This window comes from Chionomys nivalis, chromosome 20 (assembly GCF_950005125.1).
Source record: "Chionomys nivalis chromosome 20, mChiNiv1.1, whole genome shotgun sequence".
NCBI lineage: Eukaryota > Metazoa > Chordata > Mammalia > Rodentia > Cricetidae > Chionomys > Chionomys nivalis.
This window is the reverse complement of record NC_080105.1, coordinates 55,179,660-55,203,205: the sequence shown is the minus strand read 5'-3', so window position 1 is coordinate 55,203,205 and position 23,546 is coordinate 55,179,660. Positions and strand designations below refer to the sequence as shown.

At 46.8% G+C, this 23,546-nt stretch overlaps 2 protein-coding genes across 5 annotated transcripts in view; one reads left to right on the top strand and one right to left on the bottom strand.

The window, feature by feature from the left end:
* Nucleotides 1–390: 390 nt before the first annotated feature.
* On the bottom strand, nt 391–20,169 carry Dcun1d2 (defective in cullin neddylation 1 domain containing 2). Of its 2 annotated transcripts, none has more exons than XM_057752731.1 (7): nt 20,114–20,169; nt 15,794–16,010; nt 13,525–13,693; nt 9,840–9,970; nt 5,058–5,140; nt 3,190–3,286; nt 391–2,242 (listed from the first exon to the last, which is right to left on the bottom strand). In XM_057752731.1, the coding sequence occupies exons 1-7, from the start codon at nt 20,114–20,116 to the stop codon at nt 2,163–2,165; spliced, it is 780 nt and encodes a 259-aa protein (XP_057608714.1). In that variant the 5' UTR covers nt 20,117–20,169; the 3' UTR covers nt 391–2,162. The 2 variants fall into 2 exon arrangements, with proteins under 2 accessions (XP_057608714.1, XP_057608715.1); XM_057752732.1 differs by lacking the exon at nt 20,114–20,169 and adding an exon at nt 20,017–20,066.
* Nucleotides 20,170–20,293: 124 nt separating this feature from the next.
* The window catches only part of Tmco3 (transmembrane and coiled-coil domains 3), a 38,607-nt gene continuing 35,354 nt past the window's right edge, over nt 20,294–23,546 (top strand). For all 3 annotated transcript variants that reach the window (XM_057752824.1, XM_057752825.1, XM_057752821.1), the window contains exon 1: nt 20,294–20,684. The gene's annotated coding sequence lies outside the window, so the exon portion shown is untranslated. The remainder of the gene's footprint in view (nt 20,685–23,546) is intronic.

Genomic DNA, 23,546 nt, shown 5'->3' with positions numbered 1-23,546 from the left:
GGCGTCTGTGCGACCGAGAACAAAGACCGGGTCCTTGGTGTGCACAGGAAGGCATCTGTGCGACCAAGAACAAAGACCGGGGCCTTGGGCCTTGGTGTGCACAGGAAGGCGTCTGTGCGACCGAGAACAAAGACCGGGGCCTTGGTGTGCACAGGAAGGCATCTGTGCGACCGAGAACAAAGACCGGGGCCTTGGTGTGCACAGGAAGGCATCTGTGCGACCGAGAACAAAGGACACACAACACCAGGGAAAATACTTTATTTACTACTTCTCAAGTTTTCAGCGTTTTTGTAACATGCGCAGTTCAAGTGTAAATGACGGAACCGAAAGCACAGTTCTTTGAAAAGCCTTCATCAGTTACTAGTGCATCACAGCCTACTGACAATCTCATAGAATTGAAAATTTTAAAGTTACGTTTATTTATTTAATTTGTTGTGTAAGTACATGTGTGTGTAGGGGGAATACATGCATTTCATGGCACATGTGTGGAGTCGGTGCTCTCCTTCCATCCACCATGTGGTTCCCAGGGATTGAACTCGGGTTGTCAGGCTAAGCAGCATGTGCCTTAGCCTGCTGAGTCCTATCGCTGGTCTTCCTGAAGAATTTTAAATCTTAAAAATAATAGTGTATTGCAGACCTTCAGAATTTAGTTATTTGTACCCATAAATCTCTCCGAACAGAGGTTAACTATGTCAGGAACCCACAAAACCTGGAAGGCCGTTTTGTTTTCCAGGTTTCCGTTAAGTCAGTTTGGTTACATACACTCTCAAAGACGCCCCAGTTGTCCCTTTTATGGACCTGCGTAGACAGGTCACTAGATGTCACCTCACACAGTGAGGGTTGGCTTTGTGGAGACTGGTCTCCCGTCCCAATTCGCCATCGCCTCTGTGAGACCCATCCACCGTCAACAGCCCATCTCACTGTAGGGCACACAAGCTGCTTCCTAAGTCAGGAGCATGTCCCATCACAGAAGCCACCCCAACAGCATATCCGGGACATGCTTTCTGCGTACAGGCATTTGGCCAATTCCCCATCCTGAAGTGGGCCCAGCATATCTGCTCCATGGTCACGCTGTAGGCCGGGCAGCAAGGCACGCTTGTGACACCAAGTCTTGGCAAGTGTGAGGTAGGGTCGGCACAGTGATGTTCAAAGCTTAACACCAGATGAGCGGATGGTATCCAGGCCCTCCATGTCTGTGTGCACGAGGGGATCTTGAGCAGATAAACACCAGAAAAGCAGACAGTGACACGGTGCAGTCCCATGGTGCAGACAAATGAGGCGGAGGCTTTGTGGGTAGACGCTTTCGGATGATGTGTGTTTTTGCTTCCAAATGCATATGGCTATCCAAGGGCTGGACACGGGCACTGAAGACATTATAGACAGGTGAAGGGAACCAGTGCATTGATTTGTAAATCTAATTCATCACTCAAAAAGAAGTATTTCTCATGGAAAAATGTCCTTTTAAATATAATAAAATATATTAAAAAAATAAGAAACTTCTCAGGAGGCAGCATCCAGGCCTAATAATTATAACCTTATTAGAAGTAAAACAGGCCCGGCAGCTTGTAAACAGTGTGAAATGGGCCTGCTGGACTCCATCCTGGGCCATCCCTGTGCAAACTGCAACAATGTCTTCTAGAGAAAATAAAAACAGAGTATCTAGTAAATCTAGAGATTTGATAATCAGGACTATCAATCTTGAATACCAAGATTAAAAGCAGTAGGCTCTCTGGAAAGGCCGTCTTCATCAGGGCTTCTGACAGCTTGGACCGGTGAGAAGACACACCGTTCTGAGGACACGGATGCTATTTTGAGGCATAATTACAATGTGATTCCACGGCCTTGGAAACCGCTGGCGCTCACCTTCACAGCGTGAACTGAACTGCTTGCTCTCAGCCCTGCGAACAGGTTCTAAGCTGCTCTCTGTAAAGGCATGCATGCAGGCGGCTCCTAAAGCAACAGCTCTGACGACACGTCCCTAACTTCCTGAGGAGTTTCTTGGTTCCTACGCGGCAGCCGAGACAACCTTTAAGCGGGGTAAGGATTTGTTTCATGAATGGATGAGGAAGACTTCTGAAGTCAGCCACAAGTGCACACAGCGACCAATCCGGGTGTCTCGTTCGGGACTCGGCTCATCTTACCCTCCATCTAGCTGGCTTTGCTTAGAAAGGGCGGCGCTTCCCACCCGTGACTACTGGTCGCGCATATTCTACAAAGTCATCTATGAGGACAGGCCAGGCTCCTGAAGGAAAGCAAACAGATTTTTAAAATAAGTCAGAGCAGTATTTTATATGAAAAATATTCTTCCCCCAATTCTAACACCTAAAGAACCAAACGGTCTGAAGCTTACGCAGCCTGCGTCTGATCAAACGACTCAGTTCTGCTGTTCCAGGAAGTAGGGTCAGAGAGCGGTGGGGGTGACAGCCTTGAGGCCACACTCCCACTGCCTGGGCCTACAAGGTGGCCTCTCAGGCCTCAGCCAGTTTATGGGCAGTCAGAACCCGTTGACTGGGAATGGGAATAAACAGACCCACTGCTTCCTAAGGGCCAAGGAGCATTCCCCTTCGCTATGGGCATTCCTTCTCTGCCTCCTCACCAGACTCCCCAGCCTACCAGGGGCAGGGCACCAGGGCTCACATGGATCCTCTAGCAGCACTGGCCGCCTCGCACGCTAGCTGTTTTTACCAGGGACAGTTATGGTTCCTGAGAACCAAGCTGTCTACAGTCAGCTATCCCTTCCTTTACACAAGAAGCATTCATTAGGCGTTTGGTATGAGTTGGGCACTGTACTAAGTGTAGAGGACACAGAAGGGAGGGACAGGACATGAACTGGATGCTGTCAGCTACAGGGTAACACGCCACAAGGCATGAAGAGTAAAGGGAAGACCAGCTGCCCAGGGCCAGGCCTTGCTCAGGGAGCAGGGCTACTCTATGGGAGGACTTAACTGTTTCTAGTGTGGGGTTCCCTGGCATTAGGGGGAGTATGCACTTATGGTAACATCTCCAGTCATCCTAACCAGGTTTTATGTCGTTCTAGAAGCTGACAAGGAAGTCAGTCATTATCTATCCCCATGGGTGGGTGACCCTTCTGGGTTGGTGTCTGTCTCTCACTCTGGAGGTGGTCCATTAGCATCCACAGGTGTGAGCGTCTCTGGTAACCCTGTCAAGTCAGTCCTACAACTCTAGTACCTTCTTCATCGTAGTTAGACAAATCATCCGCAATCATGTTTCCAAAATCTAGGAGGAGGTTCCAAGTGTCCCTGGGAATTGATCGTTTGTGGTGCTCCTAATATAGAAGAAAAAAACATCCACCAGATTAAGGTTCAATCGGTTGGGGCACACTGCCTTAGCAAGGGGTCCTCCTCAGCGTGACGAGGGGCATGGAGTCACAACGATCACAACTAAAAGTAATAGTCCCTCAGAGCAACTGGATGTCTGTGTGCCGAAGTCCAAATAAAGAGTACTGATGTATTTTAAAATATCTAAATTACATATTCCTGTCTGGTCAGACAGAAGGCCAGTCCTTCCCACTCCCCTAAGCCTGTTCAGAAACCATACAGGAAGATGTGGAGTCCCATTTCGACTTAGCTTACTTCCTCATGTTTGTATTTCTATATATCAAGTATTTCTTGAGTGGGATGAGATAATTACCTAAAAATAGCTTTGTTACTCAATATTCCAGGTATATCACAAACATGGAGACTAATATGATGACTGTACCACAGAAAGGCAAGTTCTGGGGCAAAGCCGGGCTTCCATGGCTCCTGTATCCGCCAGCTCTCGCCTCACCTACAAAAGCACCCATTCCCTTGGACTTAACACTAACACGCCAGCTTTTACATGCCAATACATGCATGTAACATAAAGAGCTTCAATACTTGCTATGTGCAAATGCTATCATTAAATTTTTCCCCATTTATCTATTTCTACACATGTGCATAGGTCAGAGGACATTTTATGGGGAGGCTGGGGGGTCAGTTCTCTCCTTCCACTGTTTGGGTTCTGGGATCAAACTCCGGTCACTGGACTTGGTGGCTGCCACCCTTATCAGCTGAGCCATCTTGCCTGGCCTTGTCTTGTACCTTTATTTTTTTTGAAGCCTGTTTATTTATTAACTTTATTCTTCATATAGTGTATTATGACATCAACTGCTGGACTGCCAGTAGTTTTTACAGTTTGTTCCCCCGCCAGCTGACATGGCGATCTAACTCCGCTGCTCTGTCCTCTCCTCTACTGGGGAAATATTCTCATCTTTATCAGTCTTCCCATCGGTGGTGCTGCATGTGTTCTAACACTCTGTGGACTCCATGATGTGCTAGCACCTTCTTACTTCTGTACGCATGGCTGTGGAGGACTCTGGACAATGTCCTGTAATTTGGGTGTAACCAAGAGGTGAGAACCTGGTGAAATAGGCCAGTATTCCTAGATACTTAGTTAGTAGGTTAGACTGGAAGATCCCAAGTTCAGGGCTCCTTGACCTCAGCAAGACCATGCCTCAAACGCGAAGGGAACCGGGGATGGAGTTCACTTGTAGAGCACCTGTCTAGCTCCATCCCAAGTATGAGTAAAGGAAGAACTGGGCATTGCTTTGTCAACACTGAACATTCTATAAGTAACATGACATAGGATGGGATGAGCCCTTGACATGAACGTTCCCAGGCCACTAAGACAGGGCTTGGCCTCCACAGGCCATGCTCTCGACTGCTATCCCTAAAGAAACTGAAGCACAAGCAATATGCCCAAGGTCACAATCTTGCCCAAGCGGTTAATCTGTGCAGACCTGGCCTGATGTCTGAATGCCTGTATAATCATATTTTAATCAGATGCCTGCATTCAGTCTTAGCATTTTATTTATCTATTTGGTTACTTACTTATTTTGAGACACAATCTCACTATGGAGCCCAGGCTGGCCAGGAGCCCACTATGTAGATCCACCTGACTTACCCTCCTGAGTTCTGAGATTAAAAGCATGTACCCCTATGCAGGGCCCAGGCCTTAGCATTTTAAATAAGAGAAACTTCTCGATTGGGCACACAAGGCAAGAAACAGTCACTTACCAGCAGAAATGTGTTCCAAAGATCTAAAAATTTAAACCTTCCAGACAATACTAACTTCCAATATGCAACAGCCATTTCTAAATCTGTCAGAGAGAAATGGGAGTGGGGGATAAAGAGGGAGGAAGGGAAGGAGAGGGAGGGAGGGACAGAGGGAGAGAGAGAGAGATTGATTAATAAATCAGTCTTCTGTTCTATGGGATAAAAGCAATTATTGGCAGCCTCACCCAATCTCTACAGTGTTTCTGGAAATGCCATGTAATCTAACTCTATGAATCTGAGGAAGTTCCTTAGGCAGCACTTGTGTATTATTTGGACATGAAAGCAGCTGCCCCCAGTTAACCAGTTCTGGAGACTTGCATTCCCCGTGTATCAGACTTAACTGCCTGATCCAGTCTATTACTACTATTAGCATACATCATTTATTCAGAAAGTAGGCCACTGCCATTTCCAAGGGATAAGCTGAAAATTAAAGGACCCATTTAAAAGGGAGGGATCGGTTTTCTCCAGCAGACTTGCCTCATGGTCGTGTACACGACAGATTGAGCTGTCTCAGAACGACCTGATCCACAAACAAACTGGATAGCCTCAGGACCCTGAATTTCTCACTGCACAGTTAATACAGATTTCTGCATATAGAGAAAACTATTCACTACTACACAGTTAGTAAAAACTTAGGTTATTTATCAATCAAAGCCTATTTCCTCTCCCTCAACCAGAAGACGGTGATACTTCACCATTCTGAAGCAAATCTACACTGTAAGGTTTGTCTTAAAGCTGTGTATTTCATGCAAACTGAGGGCTGGGTTTCAGAAGGCTCTGGGACAGAATCTCCAGAGTTTTCGGGAATAGCTGTCTACTCCCTGCTCGCTGTAAACGCGAGATTTTTAGTACCTTCTTCTTACATGATAGAAGCAGTCCTATCTCTAAGACCATTTTAATCCTGATGAATACTGCTCACCAGAGGCAATAAAAAGACAGCTATGCTGAAATAATCTAATTACATTTCTGCATGTATGTCAGATAGAGATATGCGAGAAGCAGATCAACAACTATATTAAGGACACAGATTAGTATAAATACGAAATCCACAAAGAAGCACTTTTCAAGACTTTCTCCTGAATCTGGTTTGATCCCACCTGGAGGAAAAGTATTGATGTCACTGCTCCAATTTGAGACTTCCAGGGCTGACCATTACTAACACTAACGAGCTAGAGACGAATGGCTAGTGACCAATGGTGGATAGGATGGTTATTCGGTTATTCCCTATGGGCTTATGCTGCAGGGTATGCTGCAGGTCTGATCCGTCCTAAGCACCCTGGAGTCACCATGGAAAGGAACGAGTCAGAGAGGTCCAATCATGGCGTGTGGAGGGCTTGCTAGGCCTTACCTATGGGACCCGCAGTGTAAGGCTAAGACGATTAGTCTTGTCCTGCTTCTAAGTCTACATCCTTATCCCTTAGGAAGAACATTAAGTGAGATCTAGAGTCAACTCATCTTAATGATGTAAAGCGCTCACACTGGGAAATGGAGGCGAACCTGAGGAGGAAAGGAAAATAAAGTTTTATGGCATACTTTAGAATCTAGTTGCGTCTGGGTTAGCGTTGGTCCTAGAACCCTTCTTATAAATAAAGTACCTCACGTGAACGTTCACGAGTTACATGACCTTAAAGTGAAAGTACACATTTCCAACATTTAATATTCCTCTGCAAAAAATGTCAGGCTATCCAAGTGAGCTTGGGCCGTTTGCAGAATAACTACAAAATTCTCAAATAGCAGACCGTGAGACTGAAATCAGGGGCCATAGTTACTCTGTAATGAGAATGTTTGGCATCAATTTTTTTCAATGTAAAAAGTCCATTGCGTGATTAAGAAAATGCTAGTAGGCACTGGGCGGTGGTGGCGTACACCTTTAATCCCAGCACTCAGGAGGCAGAGGCAGGCGGATCTCTGTGAGTTCGAGGCCAGCCTGGTCTACAAGAGCGAGTTCCAGGACAGGCTCCAAAGCTACAGAGAAACCCTGCCTTGAAAAACAAAAACAAACAAAAAATCAAAACAAAACATAAAAGAAAAAAGAAAATGCTAGAAGGCAAGGCTAGTTAGAATCACACATGCAATGTTCTACTTGACAAAGCATCCTCTGTTCAGGAAGACAATAGCTAGTTAGTATGAAACCTTATTTCCTCCAAGGTCAAGGTTCTCAGAGCTCACTGACTTCACGGCAGCCAGCATGAACTCACCTAAGTTTCCGCATCACAGAGCAGCACGCTGAGGTGCAGCCCAGCAGCCGAGTACTCACCCGAGTGTGTGTGTCGCTGTGTACAAACACAGGAGCAAGCACATGTGCTTCTGCATGCGTGTGTGCACATATACAAACGTCCCCCCAAAAAAGCCTGATTACCTCTTTGTGTTGCCAGAAGGCTCTTCTGCATCCTTCCTGCTCCCACTGCACGAGTTTCTCTACACCCTTAGCTCCCACAGCCACTTAGGAAATAATCGCTCTGAGGCTTATCATCAGCTACAACTGTTTCACCAATGTCTTCCTTACTGGCTAGTTCTAACTACTGAATTAACCATTTCTACACATCTGTGTATTGCCACTGGCTTACCAGTGAGGCACGTTACTCCTTCAGCAGCTATGTGGTGTCTCCTGGACTCCGCCCTCTCTCTATATATCTTTGCTTGAACTCCCCCACTAGCTTTACTGTTAAGCCATTGGCTGAAACAGCTTTATTCATCAACCAACAAAAGCAACACATATACAGAAGGACCTCCCACATCATCCTAGCTGAGATTAACTGTCTGCTGAGTACAAAATGAAGAGCTGTGTCGATGGCTGGCTCCTTTTTCTCAGTTAAACAAAGGCAGGTCTCCTAAAAGGGGCCGAGGGGCTGCAGAGATGACTCAGTGATTACAAATGCACAATTACAATTCTCAGCACCACGCAGTGGCTAACAACTGTCTGTAACTCCAGCTCCCAGGGGACACAACACCCTCACTGGGCACGGCACTGATGTGGTGCACAGACGTACAGGCAGGCAAATCACTCAGACATAGAACAGAAATATGTACGTCTCAGAAAAGTGAAAAGAGTTAAAAGGGTGGAATATAGGAAACCTGCCACCTTCCTTGTTTCCCATGACCAGTGAGACACAGGGCTTTGCTATGCCTTCCTCCTGGTATACTCAGCCCCGGGGACCAGATCCTGAAGTAACAAGGCCAGTATACATCGAAGCACAAACACGTGTGCCTCAGTCACTCTTACCAACTGCTTCACCTGACTGTATGCGTGCATCCCATGCGTGTGGGATAGTATTAGCCCCAAATCTCTCCTTTGGTTTCCATGCTGGAGATGGACGCCAAGACTGTGTGCAGGCTGAGACTATAATCCCCCACTGCCCCACACCCTTAGCCCTGGCAGCTTTGGACAGGATCAGTGCATGAGGGTTTTCCAGGAGCTGACAGGAAGTGATGGCATTTCCACCTTCTAAAATTCCAGGGGATCTATTCAGACCAGTTTCCTTCCTTCCTCCCTCCCTCCCTCCCTCCCTCCCTGGATATTTTGAGACAGGGTTTCTCTGTAGCTTTTTGGTTCCTGTCCTGGAACTAGCTCTTGTAGACCAGGCTGGCCTCGAACTCACAGAGATCCACCTGTCTCTGCCTCCCGAGTGCTGGGATTAAAGGCGTGCGCCACCACTGCCCGGCTCAGACCAGTTTCTAAATGCCACCCTGAAGGCTGGCCAGCCCTTGGTTCCTGAAGCACTCACTCTGATCTGAGAGGTTTGGTATGACCTCAGATCATTGCATAGGCAGACCAGCCTGGGGGAAAAGGAAGGCTGGCCACAGCCCAGTACACCAGCATTGAAACATCAACACCAGGGAAGACAAAGGAGAAGAAGAAAGCAACCCCGAGGGACTGGTTTACGAGGGGAGGAAGGAAAATCTCTTGGCTGTTTGACTCTTCGAACCTGTACCATGCTGGAGGGGACGGAAGAGGGGCGATAATGACGACCTGACAGGAGGATGGGGCAGGAAAGACAGGTGGAGGTGAGAGCAGGCAGGTGCACATCTGTGCACAGGCATGTGTTGGTAGAGCAGGCGCACCAGGTAGTTCCGCCCGTCTGTGTCACAGCCCTTTCTAACTCCCTATGTAGAGTTCAGTCCGCTCTGTTACTGCCTCTGTGCCAATTTTCTAAACATTCCTTCTAACACGTAAGAGGTTTCACAAAAATACACAAGGCCTTTTACAAAGTCCAGGCAAGTCACTGTAGGTTGATACGGATTCTTCTTAGGAGGAAACAAGCCAGTACTCAGATGCAGAACTAAATAAAACCCCCAATAAATCAAAACCTCAGACTGAAATTTTCAGCTATGCTTCCCAGATGTGCACATCTGCAGTGAAGCACGAGTGGGACTGTACAGCTCTGGGAGGAGCGGTGATGCAGTGTGGGACACAGCAGAGCCGGCAGAGCTGGCTCAAGGCCTGGCCGGCAAAACCACCATGCGGAGGACAAGCCCCAAACATTCAGACTGTCAGCGGACCGGTAACGATAGAGATAACACGAAACACAAAGTAGTTCGCATTTTAAATTTAAAACATTTGAAATTTGGAAGTCAAGAGACATTCTCAAGTGATATTTCCAGTTACATGAGAACTAAGTGGAACAGAGAAGCTAAGCGACAGCACTGTCACGGCCGTCTGTCCGTCTGCTGGAATTCCGCTGATTCTGTCCACATACAACAGGCCTCAGATGGGCACCTTGCAATCCTGGAGTTCATACTCACCTAAACCCTTCTGCCCAGGGTTCTTGGCGAAGGTGAAGGTGAACTGGTAAAAGTCTTTAAACTTGGCCGAGTCCTTGAGCTCTTGCTCCAGTCTGGGAAGAAGAGCTTTCAGCTTCTCTGCGCTGTCACACCTGCGACGACAGAGAAGCTTGTTACTTGTCACCTGCCTGTCCACCGTTCCTCATCCCAGGTTCCCTTGCGATGCTGTAAAGATCCTGTAGCTGTTGAGCTGCGGCAGCACTGAGGCCTCTGGCTGTGCACGCTGAACGCGTGAAAGGACGGCCTGTGCTGTTTGTCCGCTTGTCTTTTTGAAACAGGGTTTCTCTGTGGAGCCCAGTCCTGGAACTCACTCTGTAGACCAGGCTCGCTTCAAACTCAACGATCCGCCTGCCTCTTCCTCCTGAGTGCGTGTGCCAGCACCACTACCTGGTGGTACGGGCTGTTAAGTCAGGAAAAACAAAATTGTGTCCTGTTCACAGCAAGGCCAAGTGAGGTGGCTCAGGGACAAGATGCAGAGTCCACGTTTATTCACTGACCATGAAACTGGGAGCCCCTGTCAGCCTGGGCCATTGCCACCGATGCACTGCAACAGGAGGGAAAGAAGCCTCATTGCTTAAGCATTTAACATTAACTGTAGCAAGTTCGGTCTGAAACAGCCTGGTGTTAAAAAACCTGTTTCGTTTTGGTGTTTTGAAACAGTCTCTCTATGTAGTCCTGGCTGTCCTGGAACTCACTGGGCAAATCAGGCTGGTTTTGAACCCACATAGATCCACCTGCCTCTGCCTTCCCAGTGCTGCAGTTAAAGGGGTGCACCACCTTGCCCAGGCTGTATTGTTTTAAAAATTAGTTTTCCTCTAAAAAGACAATCACCTTTAAAACCAGCAATCAGCCTGGGCTGGGGTGTGGCTGTGCAGTAGAGGGCTTCCCTACTATAAGTCGGCCCTGGACTCCATCCCCAGCTCTGTAAAACAAAACAGACAAAAAGCCCCCAGACATAAAACAATCCCAAAACACCTCAGTAAAAATATTAATTGTTCTTTAAGGCATAAATGTGGAGCAGCAAAACGAATTGGTCTCTTTTGCTTCAACTGTCCAACAGGGAACAGAGTAAGAATGGTACTCAACCACTTATCTAAGGTGTGCTTTAATCTGAGAAAGACAAACCGGAGGAAGTCCTACAGCTCCCAGACTATCCACTATTCCACACCCTTATGGAATATGCACTCAGGACAAATGCAGTCAGCTCCCGTTGGTGACCATATGCCCCAAGTACCACCTCCAGGTATCACAGTTGAGTGGCAGGCACCCAGGTCCACAGAGGCTGAGCACTTCCCCTCTATAGAGGCAGGGCCCACTCTCTTGTTTTTCTAACTCTACCACCCTGATAGCACTGTTATACCCTGCAGCTTGACAAAAACGTGAACTCACGCTGTTTCGTGCCTGGTCTTTTGGTCTACATCATGTGTGAGGTTCATCCTGTGGTGTGTGCAGATACAACTCAGTCATTGCCTTTGTCACAGGACTCATATGTATATAATTTATAGAACATACTGATAGTGACTGTGTCAGCTGTTCATAATTTTCTTATCACAAGAAATGCTGTTAGCATTTCTACACATGCAGCCTGAGCACATGTGAACACACCTCTCTCCAGGCGTGTCACTGGGAGAAGCAGAGTCAGTTGTTGGGGACAACTTTACAGGCTTTCAGTTGCAATGAGCCATGGAATCATTAATTAATCAGCCTCACTTCACAAAGTCAACCCATCAGAGTCAGGGACTCTGCATTGGAGATTAGGCCAAGATGCAAGGCATATTGGAATTACTGCCTTGTGAATAAAGTGGCTGTTTCTTGAGATAGATTTCTCTGTAGTTTATCCCTATCAGTTACAAATTTAGGACTTACCCCCACAGTTCAGCACTATTTGATCGTTTACTGGGCACGATTTCCCCTATGCATTGGGGTTTACTGATTACATCCCCTAGCTATGTGTGACACAGTCTCAGTCAAGAAACCTGCTTCCACTACCAGGTCTCTGTTTTTTTTTTCAGTGTAAACATGGAGATCTGCCTTCCTGCAATTATCTTTACTGTCAGTGTGCTGGGTCCAGGAAAAAGCATTCCATTTAAGACATCCCCAGATATCAAAGGACACAGCTGTTGATTCATAGCTTCTCAGGTAGAAAAAATAAGCAGGCCCTGGTTACCTGACTCGTCTCCATCTCAGTCTACTGATAATCTGAGTTCAGGAGATTTACTGCCCGTCTTTCACTCTGAGGAAAAATAACTAATCATCAACCCACAGCCCGGAGGAAGACAAACCTCCACTGGCGCCTCTAATAGGCATCAAGCCCCATATCTGATCATTTAGAGGTTTGAGTCTCCTCCTTGTTTCAACGGCTTAGAGTAAATGGTGTAAACTTCAGATCTAAAAGTCCCTCAGAACTTGCAGCATTTGGGAAAAGTGCTAATGGACCAAGGGCCATAAACTGCCCTTGTCTGTGTACAGGAGTTGCCTGGTTACTCTCTGTGCCTGCAAGATTTTGAGGGTCTTTATAGCTGGGTAAGAACAAGGAGAGTTAGCAGAAGCTGGAGCAGAAGTTGGAGCAGAAGTGTCCCAGAAATCAGCAGCTAGGAAAATGGAGAGGAAAAAGAAGAAAAAGAATGTAGCAAAGAATTGGAATGGAAATTAGAACTGAGACAGAGAATTGGGCCTAAGAAATTATACAGTTAGGACAGAAGAATTAGAAGAGACATCCCGAGGAAGAACCGTGTGAGTTAATTTGTTTCTCCCCTCAGATCCCCTTAGTCATTTTTCCTTCGCTGACTGTAGCTTTAACTGAACCTTGAAGGGTCTGAGGGGCGGGTACCCCAAAGAACCCTGTTTTTCAGCAACTCAAAACAACTGACTCTGAAGCATCAACAGCGAATGAGAGTGTCAGAAATGTCAGCAAATGGAACAAGTTGGCCTTATACAACCTCACAAAGCAGTTCATAAGTTTAGCAATTAAAAGGTATTTTTGTTGGGCGTTTTCATTTATTCTCTGTCACATCTGCTAAATGAGCAACATCTAAAGTCATTAATCCTAACTCTGTTAGGCAGAATAAAGAAACAAAAACCAAAATGGTATTATTTTATTGGCTTTAATACAACCACATAAGAAATTATATATTTAGTACAAAAATGAGTGGTTAAAAATTTTACCCTGCTATTATTCACTGTTAATTCAAACTTGGAAGAATATTTGTTTTAAAATTTTAAACTTTATTTTTAGTAATTTAAATTATGCATGTGTGAATTGAGCACACAATTGTGTATATATACATGCATGTACGCAGATACCAGAAGGGGCCAAAGGGGTCAGATCCCCTAGAGCTTGAGTTACAAGCCGTGGATGTGAACCAGCTGACAGGGGTGCTGGGAACTGAACTATGGCCTCTGCCAGTAGTGCAAGTTCTTAATCACTGAGCCATCTCCTCCCCAATGGAAGGAAAATTTTAAGTTTAAAGAATAAGAAGATTTAATGTGAATAAAGATAGTAGAAGAAAACCTGAGTCTGAAAGGAAACTGAAGGCTTATAATACACAAAGAAAGTGCACGTATATGAAATCAGGATTTGTAAGTGGTTGAAAGATGATCTAAGTAACTTTCCTTCCGAAAAGTTTAAAATGAGAAATTTACTTACCCCAGCTCTGTCATGCCATCCACAAATTCCTTTTTGCTAAATTCACATTGAGTGGCAGCCCTGAACTTCCATGCTACGACCAAAACGCTAATACTGGCAGGGTCCAGGTTCAAATCGTCACAGAACTGCTGGATCCCATCAACTCCGATTTTGTTTTCATCCTGTGGGTCTGTTGTTAAAATTAGGGGAAGACATCATACTACATTGAAAAGCAATCCAAAATAGCTTGTTAGAATCAAACTATTCATACAATTCTATCAAGTATTTCAGTCACACCAGTCAGTGAACAACCATTTTCTATTAAGTATGAAATAAATACAGAGAGTTAAAAATCTATCCAGAAAACAGCTCCATCCTTAACACCTAGAAAGAAGACTGAAACTCTTGTAAAGAGATGTCATCATTAAGAATTATTTTAAGGGCTGAGCACAATCTCAGGCAGGAATGCTTGCATGGTGTGCTTGAGGCCCTGGGTTCGAACATCAATACAGGAAAACTAAAACCAAAGCCAAAACTCTGTTTAACTTCCAGCTGAGGACGAAGCTATGTAATGGAGGCTTGCTCCACGTGGGCACACATGCTGTGGGTTTATCTCAGATCAGACTCTGGAGAACGGAGGGAAGGAAAAAAGAGTGCTCGCAATTCTGCCAAGGCAAAAGCGATTGCTTGTTTTCTTTTTAAGTAATTTCATTTGCTAGCTCCAATGTGTTGGGAGCTAAAGATCCTTGGCCCCTTGACTTTCTTTGCCTGCAGCTGCTCTTGCATGAGACCCTGATGGCAGGCTGATGAAGCCCACTGCTGAAAGACCCTGAGAGTTGGGCATGGCTAAGGATCCCTATATAAGCTGCCCCTGAGCACAATAAAGGAGGAATGGCATTCTTGTAACAAGGATGACCCATGTCCGCGTCTGTGTCTCTCTCTGTGTGTCTCTGTGTTTCTAAGTCTCCAGGCCCAGTTCCTGGCTCGAGTACTAGTCCTGCAGTGGCATGGGCACTACAGGACAGTACAGGACCATTCGGAGTGTCGGTTCCTCTGGAACTGGAATTACAAAGGGTTGTGAATTACCACATAGATACTGGGAACCAAATCCCAGTCCTCTGTAATTCAGCAAGTGCTCTAGCTGCTGAGCCGTTCCTCCAACCCCACCATCTTACCTCTTACATAGGATCTCTGAGCTTGAGTCTGCAGCGTGATGCTTTGGCTATATTCGCTGGCTAGTGAGCCCCTGGGACCCAGCTGTGTCTACTCTCCTGGGAGTGGAGCTACCGGCATGTGTCTCCAAACTCGGCTTTTATGTGGGTGCTGGGGATCTGAACTCAGGTCCTCATGCTTGGACAGCAAGTCCTTGGCTCACTGATCCATCTCTCCAGCCCTACCTCTACTCTAAAGGATACCCTTGCTGTCTTTTGAGATAGGGTTGTGTTGTGGATCCCAGGCTTGCCTTGAATTTGCAGCAATTCTCTTGCCTCAGCTTCCCAAGTCCTGGGATTATACCATGGTGACCAACAACAAAGAAAAATTGATGACACAAATGAAATTAATAAAACCAGACATCTTTCTAATTGCATTATACGTGGAGTAACCCTCTCCATGCTTATGTGACAAAAGGCCTATTAAAAGCCAAACAAAACCAATAAAAAAAAAAAAAAAACCCTGCTTCAGCCCGAGCAGAAGAGCATTTTGGGAAAATGCATTCACAGGCACAGCACGGCTGAAACAGAAGCCTGCAAAGCCCTGCTGGATGTCCTCAGCATGCACAGAACAGGGACTGAGGGGTGAGGTGAAGGCTAGCCTGTTATCAGTCTTTTGACTCCTTCCTTCATCTCCAGCCTCTCTCCTAAGAAGAGTGGGCTCTAGAACTAGACACAAGGAGGAGGCATCTGGGTCTTTGCTGTTCGTCCACCAGCATCACCCGTGTTCCTCATCCACCAGCATCACCCACGCTCCTCGTCTACCAGCATCACCCGTGCTCCTCGTCCACCAGCATCACCCGTGTGCTCGTCCACCAGCATCACCCGTGTGCTCGTCCATCAGCATCACCCGTGTGCTCGCCCACCAGTATAACCCGTGCTCCTCGTCCTCCAGCATCACCTGTGTGCTCGTCCACCAGCATCACCCGTGTGCCTGTCCACCAGCATCACCCGTGTGCTCATTTACCAGCATCATTCGTGTGCTCGTCGACCAGCATCACCCGTGTGCCCGTCCACTACCATCATCCGAGATATGCACTACAGCGTCTGGTTGGCTTTGCTGCCATTTTACCCCTTACCTTTGTACCTGCCATAGAGCTGCTCCAGTTTCTTCTGGTCCACCGTGCTCTTCATAGACTCTCGGTGGAACGCCTCTGGATTTTGGAAGAAACTGTCTGTAGCCTCATCTAGTTTCCACTCATTCTGTGTCAGGCAGTAGATGGCAGTTTTCTCGCTAGCTTGTGTACATGCCATGAACTGGCGGACTTTGTCCTTCTGAGTCGATTTAAGTTTATGCTTTGGGATGAAAACAAAAAGGTGGGAAAGCCAATGAATCCATGTTTGCTCGAATTCTTTGTTTTTGTTTTGTTTTTTGAGACAGGGTTTTACTGTGTAGCTCTGGCTGTCCTGGAACTTACTTTGTAGACCAGCCTGGCCTCAAACTCACAGAGATCCGCCTGCTACTGCCTCCTATGCGCTGGGACTAAAGGCATGCACCACCACCACATGGCATATGTCTATTTTTACATTTTACACCTACATTTTAACTGGATTTATTTTTCTTGTTGGACTCAACTTTCAGAATAGCAGGGACCAAAACCTTGCTCTTCATCAGTCGAAAGACTGCATAGTCTTCTAAAAATGGAAATGAAAGCAACTCTACAGTAATAAATATATGAGTTTAATGAAAAGTCGATGAAAATCAACCTTTTATAGACAATATACTATAAGCCAGGAGTGGAGATGCTCATGAGTAATCCCAGAACTTGGGAGCCAGAGACAGGAGGACAGGAAGACTATGAATGAGTTCAAGGCCAGCCTCTATGCAATGAGTTCTAAGGTAGCCAGGGGCTATACTGAGAGTCCTGTCTATAAAAAGTAAATAAATAAATAAGCAAGCTAGCTAAGTATGGTGGTGCATACCTTTAATTGCAGCACAGGGGAAGCAGAGGCAGGAGGATATTCAGAGGCCAGTCTGGTCTACACAGAAAGTTCCAGGCCAGCCAGGGCTACGAAGTGAGTCTGTCTTAAAAAAGAAAAAAAACAAAACAAAACAAAAAAGAACCAAAAAAGAAAAGCATGTTCCCTTTGTATAAAATACTGCCCCCCTCCCCCTTAAAACATTAGCACAATATCTCAGTAATACGCATCTGGTCCCCTGCCAACAACACGGGGACCTGATGTCATCCCAGGGGACCCCTGCAGAATCAGGAGCTTCCATTAAGTTGGGGCTCCAGTGAATACTGAGGAAATAGACAATTTGGAAGCACTATTGTTTTAAGGCTTTTCTTAGTTTAGGTGCAGAACGGTGCTGATGGAAACACACAAATAACTAAGCGCTATACTGGAGGAAATTACAAAGGGCCACAAGGGAGCACACAAACCGTGAGGTGCAAAGTGGGACAGAGGCTGTGGGGAGGCAAGAGGAGCACTGCCGAGGAACGGTGCTATATATAGTCCATAGTCCGCAGCGAAAGGAGTGCATCTGCATGCTTGCTGACCTGCATAGCCACACCTCTAAGGTAACTCAGGGAAAGCAACACCAGAAAGTGATGAGCTCATTTCTAGAAATCAAAACAGAGTCCATAATATACAGTTTCTTTCTTTATTCGGTAGAACTGGGGATCAAACCCGGGATCTCATGCACACTAGGAAAGTGCCAAGCTACAGTGGTCTGTCACCAGTCCTGAGGATTCTTTTTTTTTTAAACAAGAAGCTTTAAACAATAATAAGGGAACAATTTTTACTTAAGAGGACTGCACTTTTCTTGTTCAAATAAAGAGGAGAATTTATAGTAGTAACAGAATAAATTTCAACTTACAGAAATACATAATGAATAGCAAGGTGCAGATGAAGAAATAAAGGGGGGGAGGCAGGAAAGGGATTAAAACAAAGACATGCACACCATGTACAAGAGCTGAAAATGGGCTGGAAAGCAGGCTCCAAGCCGCTAGCTGCCACAGCAAAGAAGAAAACGGGAATAGGTTAGGAAAATCTGGTGCCCATAAAAGCCAGAAGAGGGTGACAGATCCCCTGCAATTGGAGTTAAAGACAGTTGTGAGCCGCCACATGGGTGCTAAAAACCAAACTCGGGTCCTCTTAACTGCTGAGCCATTTCTCCAGCCCCAATAATAAATGTTTTTAAAAACCAATAATCCACAGCTAAATCTAAAGTGTTTGCTTTGCATTAAAAACCAGGTGGTGGTGGCGCATGCCTTTAATCCCATCACTTGGGAGGTAGAGGCAGTAGGATCTCTGTGAGTTCGAGGTCAGCCTGGTCTACAGAATGAGTTCCAGGACAGCCAGAGCTTCACAGAGAACATCTGTCTTGAAAAACAAAAAAAAAAAAAACAAAAAAACAAAAACAAAAAACAAAACAAACAAGCAAACAAAATAACAGCTAAGAGAACTCAGGTCCAATGGGAAGAAAGGGGAATTGGTAATAATTTTCTTAAGAAAAATGGCTTATAAACTAAAAATTTACAGGAAAATAAAAGAGCTCCAAGTCCATCCATGTAAGCAGATGAGAAATCCATGCCAAGGTCTGCTTAGGCAAGTGACTTTAGATAAAGTTTAGCATGTCCCGGGGACCAAAGTCCTAGAGGACATTTTCTGTCTCATTATTTTATTGTTTAAAATGCACAGATTTTCTTAGTGCAAGTTGTTTACAATTACTTAGTGTGTGTGTGTGTGTATGTGAGTGTGTGTAGGTCAGAAAACAACTTGTATTGTTGGTTTTACTTATTCACCATCTGGATTCCAGGGATTGAACTCGGGTCACTGGGCTTGTGGCAATTACTCTTAACGGCAGAGCCATCACTTCAGCCTGGACTGGTAAGTGTTAATTAACCCTTTTGCTCGATTAAATTACAATAAAACATTTCATTTTAAGAAAACCATCTCAAGAAGAGATGTATGGAGCTCCTTCAGGGACAACCTTTTGGGTGCGTTCTCTGCCCAATGTTTTCAATGGCTCATCTGGCTCACTCTTCACAAGTGTCCAAACTACATTTACAGTAGCCCACTGAGAAAGTGCCTGAAGCCACTGACCAGTGTTTTCAAAGTCTCCCAGAGCTCAGCGCAGTGCCTCACACACAACTGCAGCTGCTCAGAATCATTTCAGCAAGGGATAATCGATCAGATATACAGAAAGCAAGACAAGTGGACCTTTTGAACAGCGGAGGCTGGCATGGAACAGGACAGGTGACCTGAACAGTGGAAGTGGGAACGAAAAAGCTTCAAACGCTTTATGTGTTACCTCGTGTACAATAAGGCACAATTTAGGCACACGGGTGCTTCGATATAAGATTTAAAAAAAAAAAATCTGTAAAATGTCCTTCCGGAGGCACCTCCTCTCAGGCTCACAGGGCAACCATTTGATCACATAAATTTGTGGCCCACTTTAGGTTGACTGTGTTTTTGCAGGTCCAGGCCTGGAGAGTGGGTCCTTAAATCCAACCACTTCCAGATTTTCAGCCTCCCAGTTAAGGGCACAGGCATGGGTGGCTTGGCCGCTGGCTCTGCTAGCCGCTGGTCAGGAGAGTCTTTCGGCTGCTCTTCTCAATTATTCTTGGTCTCTGGGTTCGCACCTTCTAGTTTTCCAGCCTCCCCCTTCTCAGTATCCACTCCATCCCCTCTTGCCTCCCAAAGAACCATGTGCTTTCCTTTGCACAAACTCCAAGACAAGCAGACATCGCTCTAGAAACAGAGACAAAACTTGTCTCCCTGGGTTCCCATCCGCCCGCAGCCTCTCAGAGCATGGCTACCCCAAATCCAAGTAAAGAGGTGGTCAGGCGCCCCTCCCGCGATCTACGCCTGTGCACAGATCTTCTAGGCTAACCCTCCTCTACCTCGGCGTCCTGCCAGTCTCTCCCGTCTCCTGGTTCCCCAGCCTGATCTTGGCTTTGGAAAAGAGCGAGCAATTGGTGACATCCATTCCCGGCGCCAGCTGCGCGGATCGCAAACCATCCTCACCCTGCAGAGTCAGGCGCCTGCACCACCTCCCCAGGATTGCCCCCTTCCATCTCTTCCAGAAACCTCTGCGGACCAAGAGCTGGCAGAGCTCGGCCAGCTCCGCCCCCGTCGGCGTCACTGCCTACTCCGACGCGGGTCGGCTCCGCCCATCAGGCAGGTGTCACCCGTGGCACTCACAGCCCCGTCCCGCCCTCTGGTCAGGGGCAGCACTGGGCCGACCAGGAGCCTTTGCCCTCCCAGAGACCCAACCGGGCTCCCCACACCTACAGGCAGAGCCATGCCTCTCCAAGTCACCCGTGTCCCTCCCTCAGCGCCCCGACGGGGATACCCGGCCTCCTCCGGCAATGATCCCGAAGCCAGCACAGAGCGGTGACCTCCGCGCCCGCCTCTGGCCGCACCTGCCAAGCGCAAACGCTGCCACCTACCATGCTCCCCAACGCTGCCGAAGCGGCTTCAATTTTCTGCGCAAGCGCACGCCGCTTTCCTCTGCGCGGGCGACTGTCGCCGCGGCTAGCCCAGGTTTTCTGCGCAGGCGCACTACACTGACCCTCACTTTGGCCGGCTAGGACGCTAACTCAGTCTCCGGTTCTCCGCATGCAGTGTAGACAGGCACCCTTCCTGCCTGACGCTCGGCGTTTTGGGCAAACCGTGACCTCTCTTTCGGAGGCTATTGCTGTTTTCTGGCCCTTAGGTTACGCACTCACTGGAAAGAGACAAGCTGTAGAAACTACTGTTCCCGGCATGCACCGCGCCGTGCAGAGGTCCACAGAGCTGTCCACCGGCAGCTTGCTTAAAGGGGCCGCGACTACTTTTCAGCAGCACGTCAGAAGAGCCTGAAGTAAAAAGAGGGCGGTGCCGTCCTCCGTGTCCTGGTCCCACGCCCACGAAAGGGATGTGGGCAGGCCCACGTCTGTCCTGCTGGCTGCGCCAGGAAGCTCCCGATCGGAGACAGTGATGCTGAGGTCTCAGGTCCAGGGAGCGGCCTCCTCCATTGGGGTGAGCTCTGCGATTGCGGGACTCCTGTCCTGAGACTGGTTACCCCGGGGTCCCCGGAATCCTGGGGACTCCTACCCGGGGATCCTTCACGGTTTGTCTCTTCCAAAGGGGGAGTTCTCCCTCGGGGGCTGCCTTTGTCTCCTTTCCTGTGGGGGGCTCCTTCCCGGGAAGTTACCCTTCCAGTGATTTCTGGGGGTGGGGAGGGGCTCCCCTTCTCAAGACTTCACCTAGACTCGAGGATTCAGCTCCCCGAGGTACTGAGACAACCTATTTTTAAAGGTATACCTGGAAACGGACCCCCCAAGATTGTCTTGAGGGAGGGTGTGGTGCAGGAAGTGCGGTGTCCCCCAACACTTGGAAGCTTATACAGCCTGAGAGGTGTAGTCAACAAGCAACCAAGGTTTACACATTACTCAAGGAGTCCTAGTTCTTAGTTTGGGTGTAGGATTTGTGTGTGTGTGTGTGTGTGTGTGTGACCAATCAAGTCTGTTGAAAGTGACTTGGAAGGTCCCTCTAACACAGTACGTTTAACCTCTGGCTCCAGCCTTTTGCCAACTCTTAAAAGGAGGGTAGGACCGCATAGACCCTAGCGCCTGTTTTCAGCATCTAACTCGGCTATGTGGGGCACAGGGTAGATTTGCTTACACGGAGAAATATTTGCTGCCGACGAAAGGGCCTCGTTCTTCACAGCCTCTGTCTCCTCCTTGGCTTCCCTAACAAGAGAAAGAACAGACACAGGCAGCTGACTAGCGAGTAGGCTCTGTCTCCTTTCTTTGTGGACTTGAGTTGGAACCTAATGAACAAAGTAGCTATTTGAACCTTTTGTACACCACCAAGAAGCTATGGTTCACGACATCTTATTCCTCTTCCATATTATGTTTTGTTCTTTTTCCAAAGTAGTTTCAAGGATTGGTCGACTAGTGAAATGCTTCTCTCCCCTGCCTAATAATTTAACACAGTACTTTTTTGACTTTTTAAAATTTCTTTTAAAAGGAAGACTAATTATCTTTTTCATTATATATGCCAATCCCAGTTCCCACTCCCTCCCCTCTTCCCGTTCCCTCCACCTGCCCTTCCCCCATCCACTCCTCAGAGAGGGTAAGGCACGTTGCTCTGGGGACGGTCCAGTGCCCTCCCTACTGTATCTAGGCTGAGGAAGGTGTCCATCCAAAGAGAATAGGTTCCCAAAAAGCGAGTACATGCAGTAGGGATAAATCCTGGTGTCACTGCCAGGGCCCCACTGTCTGCCCCAGCCATGCAACTGTCACCACATTCAGAGGGACTAGTTTGGATCTATGCTTGTTCCTTCCCAGTCCGGTTGGAGTTAGTGAGCTCCCATTAGCTCAGGTAGACTGTCTCAGTAGGTGTCCTCATTTTGGTCTTGACCTCTTGGCCCATATTCTCACTCCTCCCACTCTACAACTGAACTTTGAGAGCTCAGTCCAGTGCTCCGATGCAGGTCTCTGCCTCTGTTTCCATCAGTTGCTGGATGTAGGTTCTGTGGTGACATTTAAAATATTCATCAGTCTGAGTACAGGGCAAGGCCAGTTGGGCCCCCCTCTCCTCTATTGCTTAGGGTCTTAGCTGGGGTCATCCTTATGGATTCCTGGGAATTTCTCTAGAGCCAGGTTTCTTGCCAGCTCCATAATGGCTCCCTCAATCAAAATATCTCTTTCCTTGCTCTCATCTCTGTTCTTCCTCCATCTGACTATCCCGTTCCCCCAAGATCTCCTCCCCACTCTTTTTCTCCCCTCATCTTCCCTTTCCAGCCTCCCTATTCCCCCAACCCCATGCTCCCAATTGTGTCAGGTGATCTTGTCTATTTCGACTTCCCAGGTAGATCTATGTATATTTTTCTTAGGGTTCACCTTGTTACATAGCTTCTCTAGAATCATGAACTGTAGGCTCACTTCGTTGAACTATAGGCTTCTTTGTTTACAGCCAGTGTCCACTTATGAGTGAGTTCATCCCATGTTCTTCTTTTTGGGTCTGGGCTACCTCACTCGGGATGTTGTTTTCTAGTTCCATCCATTAGCGTGCAGATTTCAAGATGTCATTGTTTTGACCAATGAGTAGTACTCTAATGCTCACACAGTGCTTTAAAACTCTCCTCAGGGCTCACGAGAATTATCCTGTCATTTACTTCCTCTTTCTTGTTTTCTAATTCTTGTAGTCCTTAGGTATGAATTCGTAGACTTTGTCTTTGCCAACTACCTGTTGTGGGTGTATGGGGTATAAGTGCCCTTTTCAAGTGTCCTTTAGAATTTAAAATAAATTTTGCTGTTGGTAGAGTACACTTTTAATCCCAGCACTTGGGAGGCAGAGACAGCCAGATCTCTGTGAGCTTGAGGTCAGCCAGGGCTACATAGTGAGACTGTCTCAAAAAATAAGTAAACAGATAAATAATAAATAGGCTTTAAACCAAAGGGTTTTAATTCAGTAATTTTATTTTTCCCATTGAGATTTTTCTTTGCTGTCCCATTCACTTCTTCCTCTTTAACTTACTCAAATATTGTCGTGTAGAGAACTTCTACCTTGGAGGCTGAGGCAGGAGAATGAGGAGCCTGACGGTAGCCTGGCTTATGTAGTAATATAGTGTTTCAAAAATGAAAACTAAGATTGTTTTTGTTCTTAATAAGTTTTGAAGTAAAATTTATGATTCTTTTGTATTGTATGAAGGCTACTTGTTTGTTCCTGGCTGCTCAGCCCCAAAATAATCACACAGAAACCATATTATTTGCAATACTGTTTGGCCAATAGCTTAAGCGTATTTCTGGTCAACTCACATCTTAAATTAACTCATCTCCATTACTCTGTGTATTGCCACGAGGTTGTGGCTTACCGGGTAAAGTTCTGGTGTCT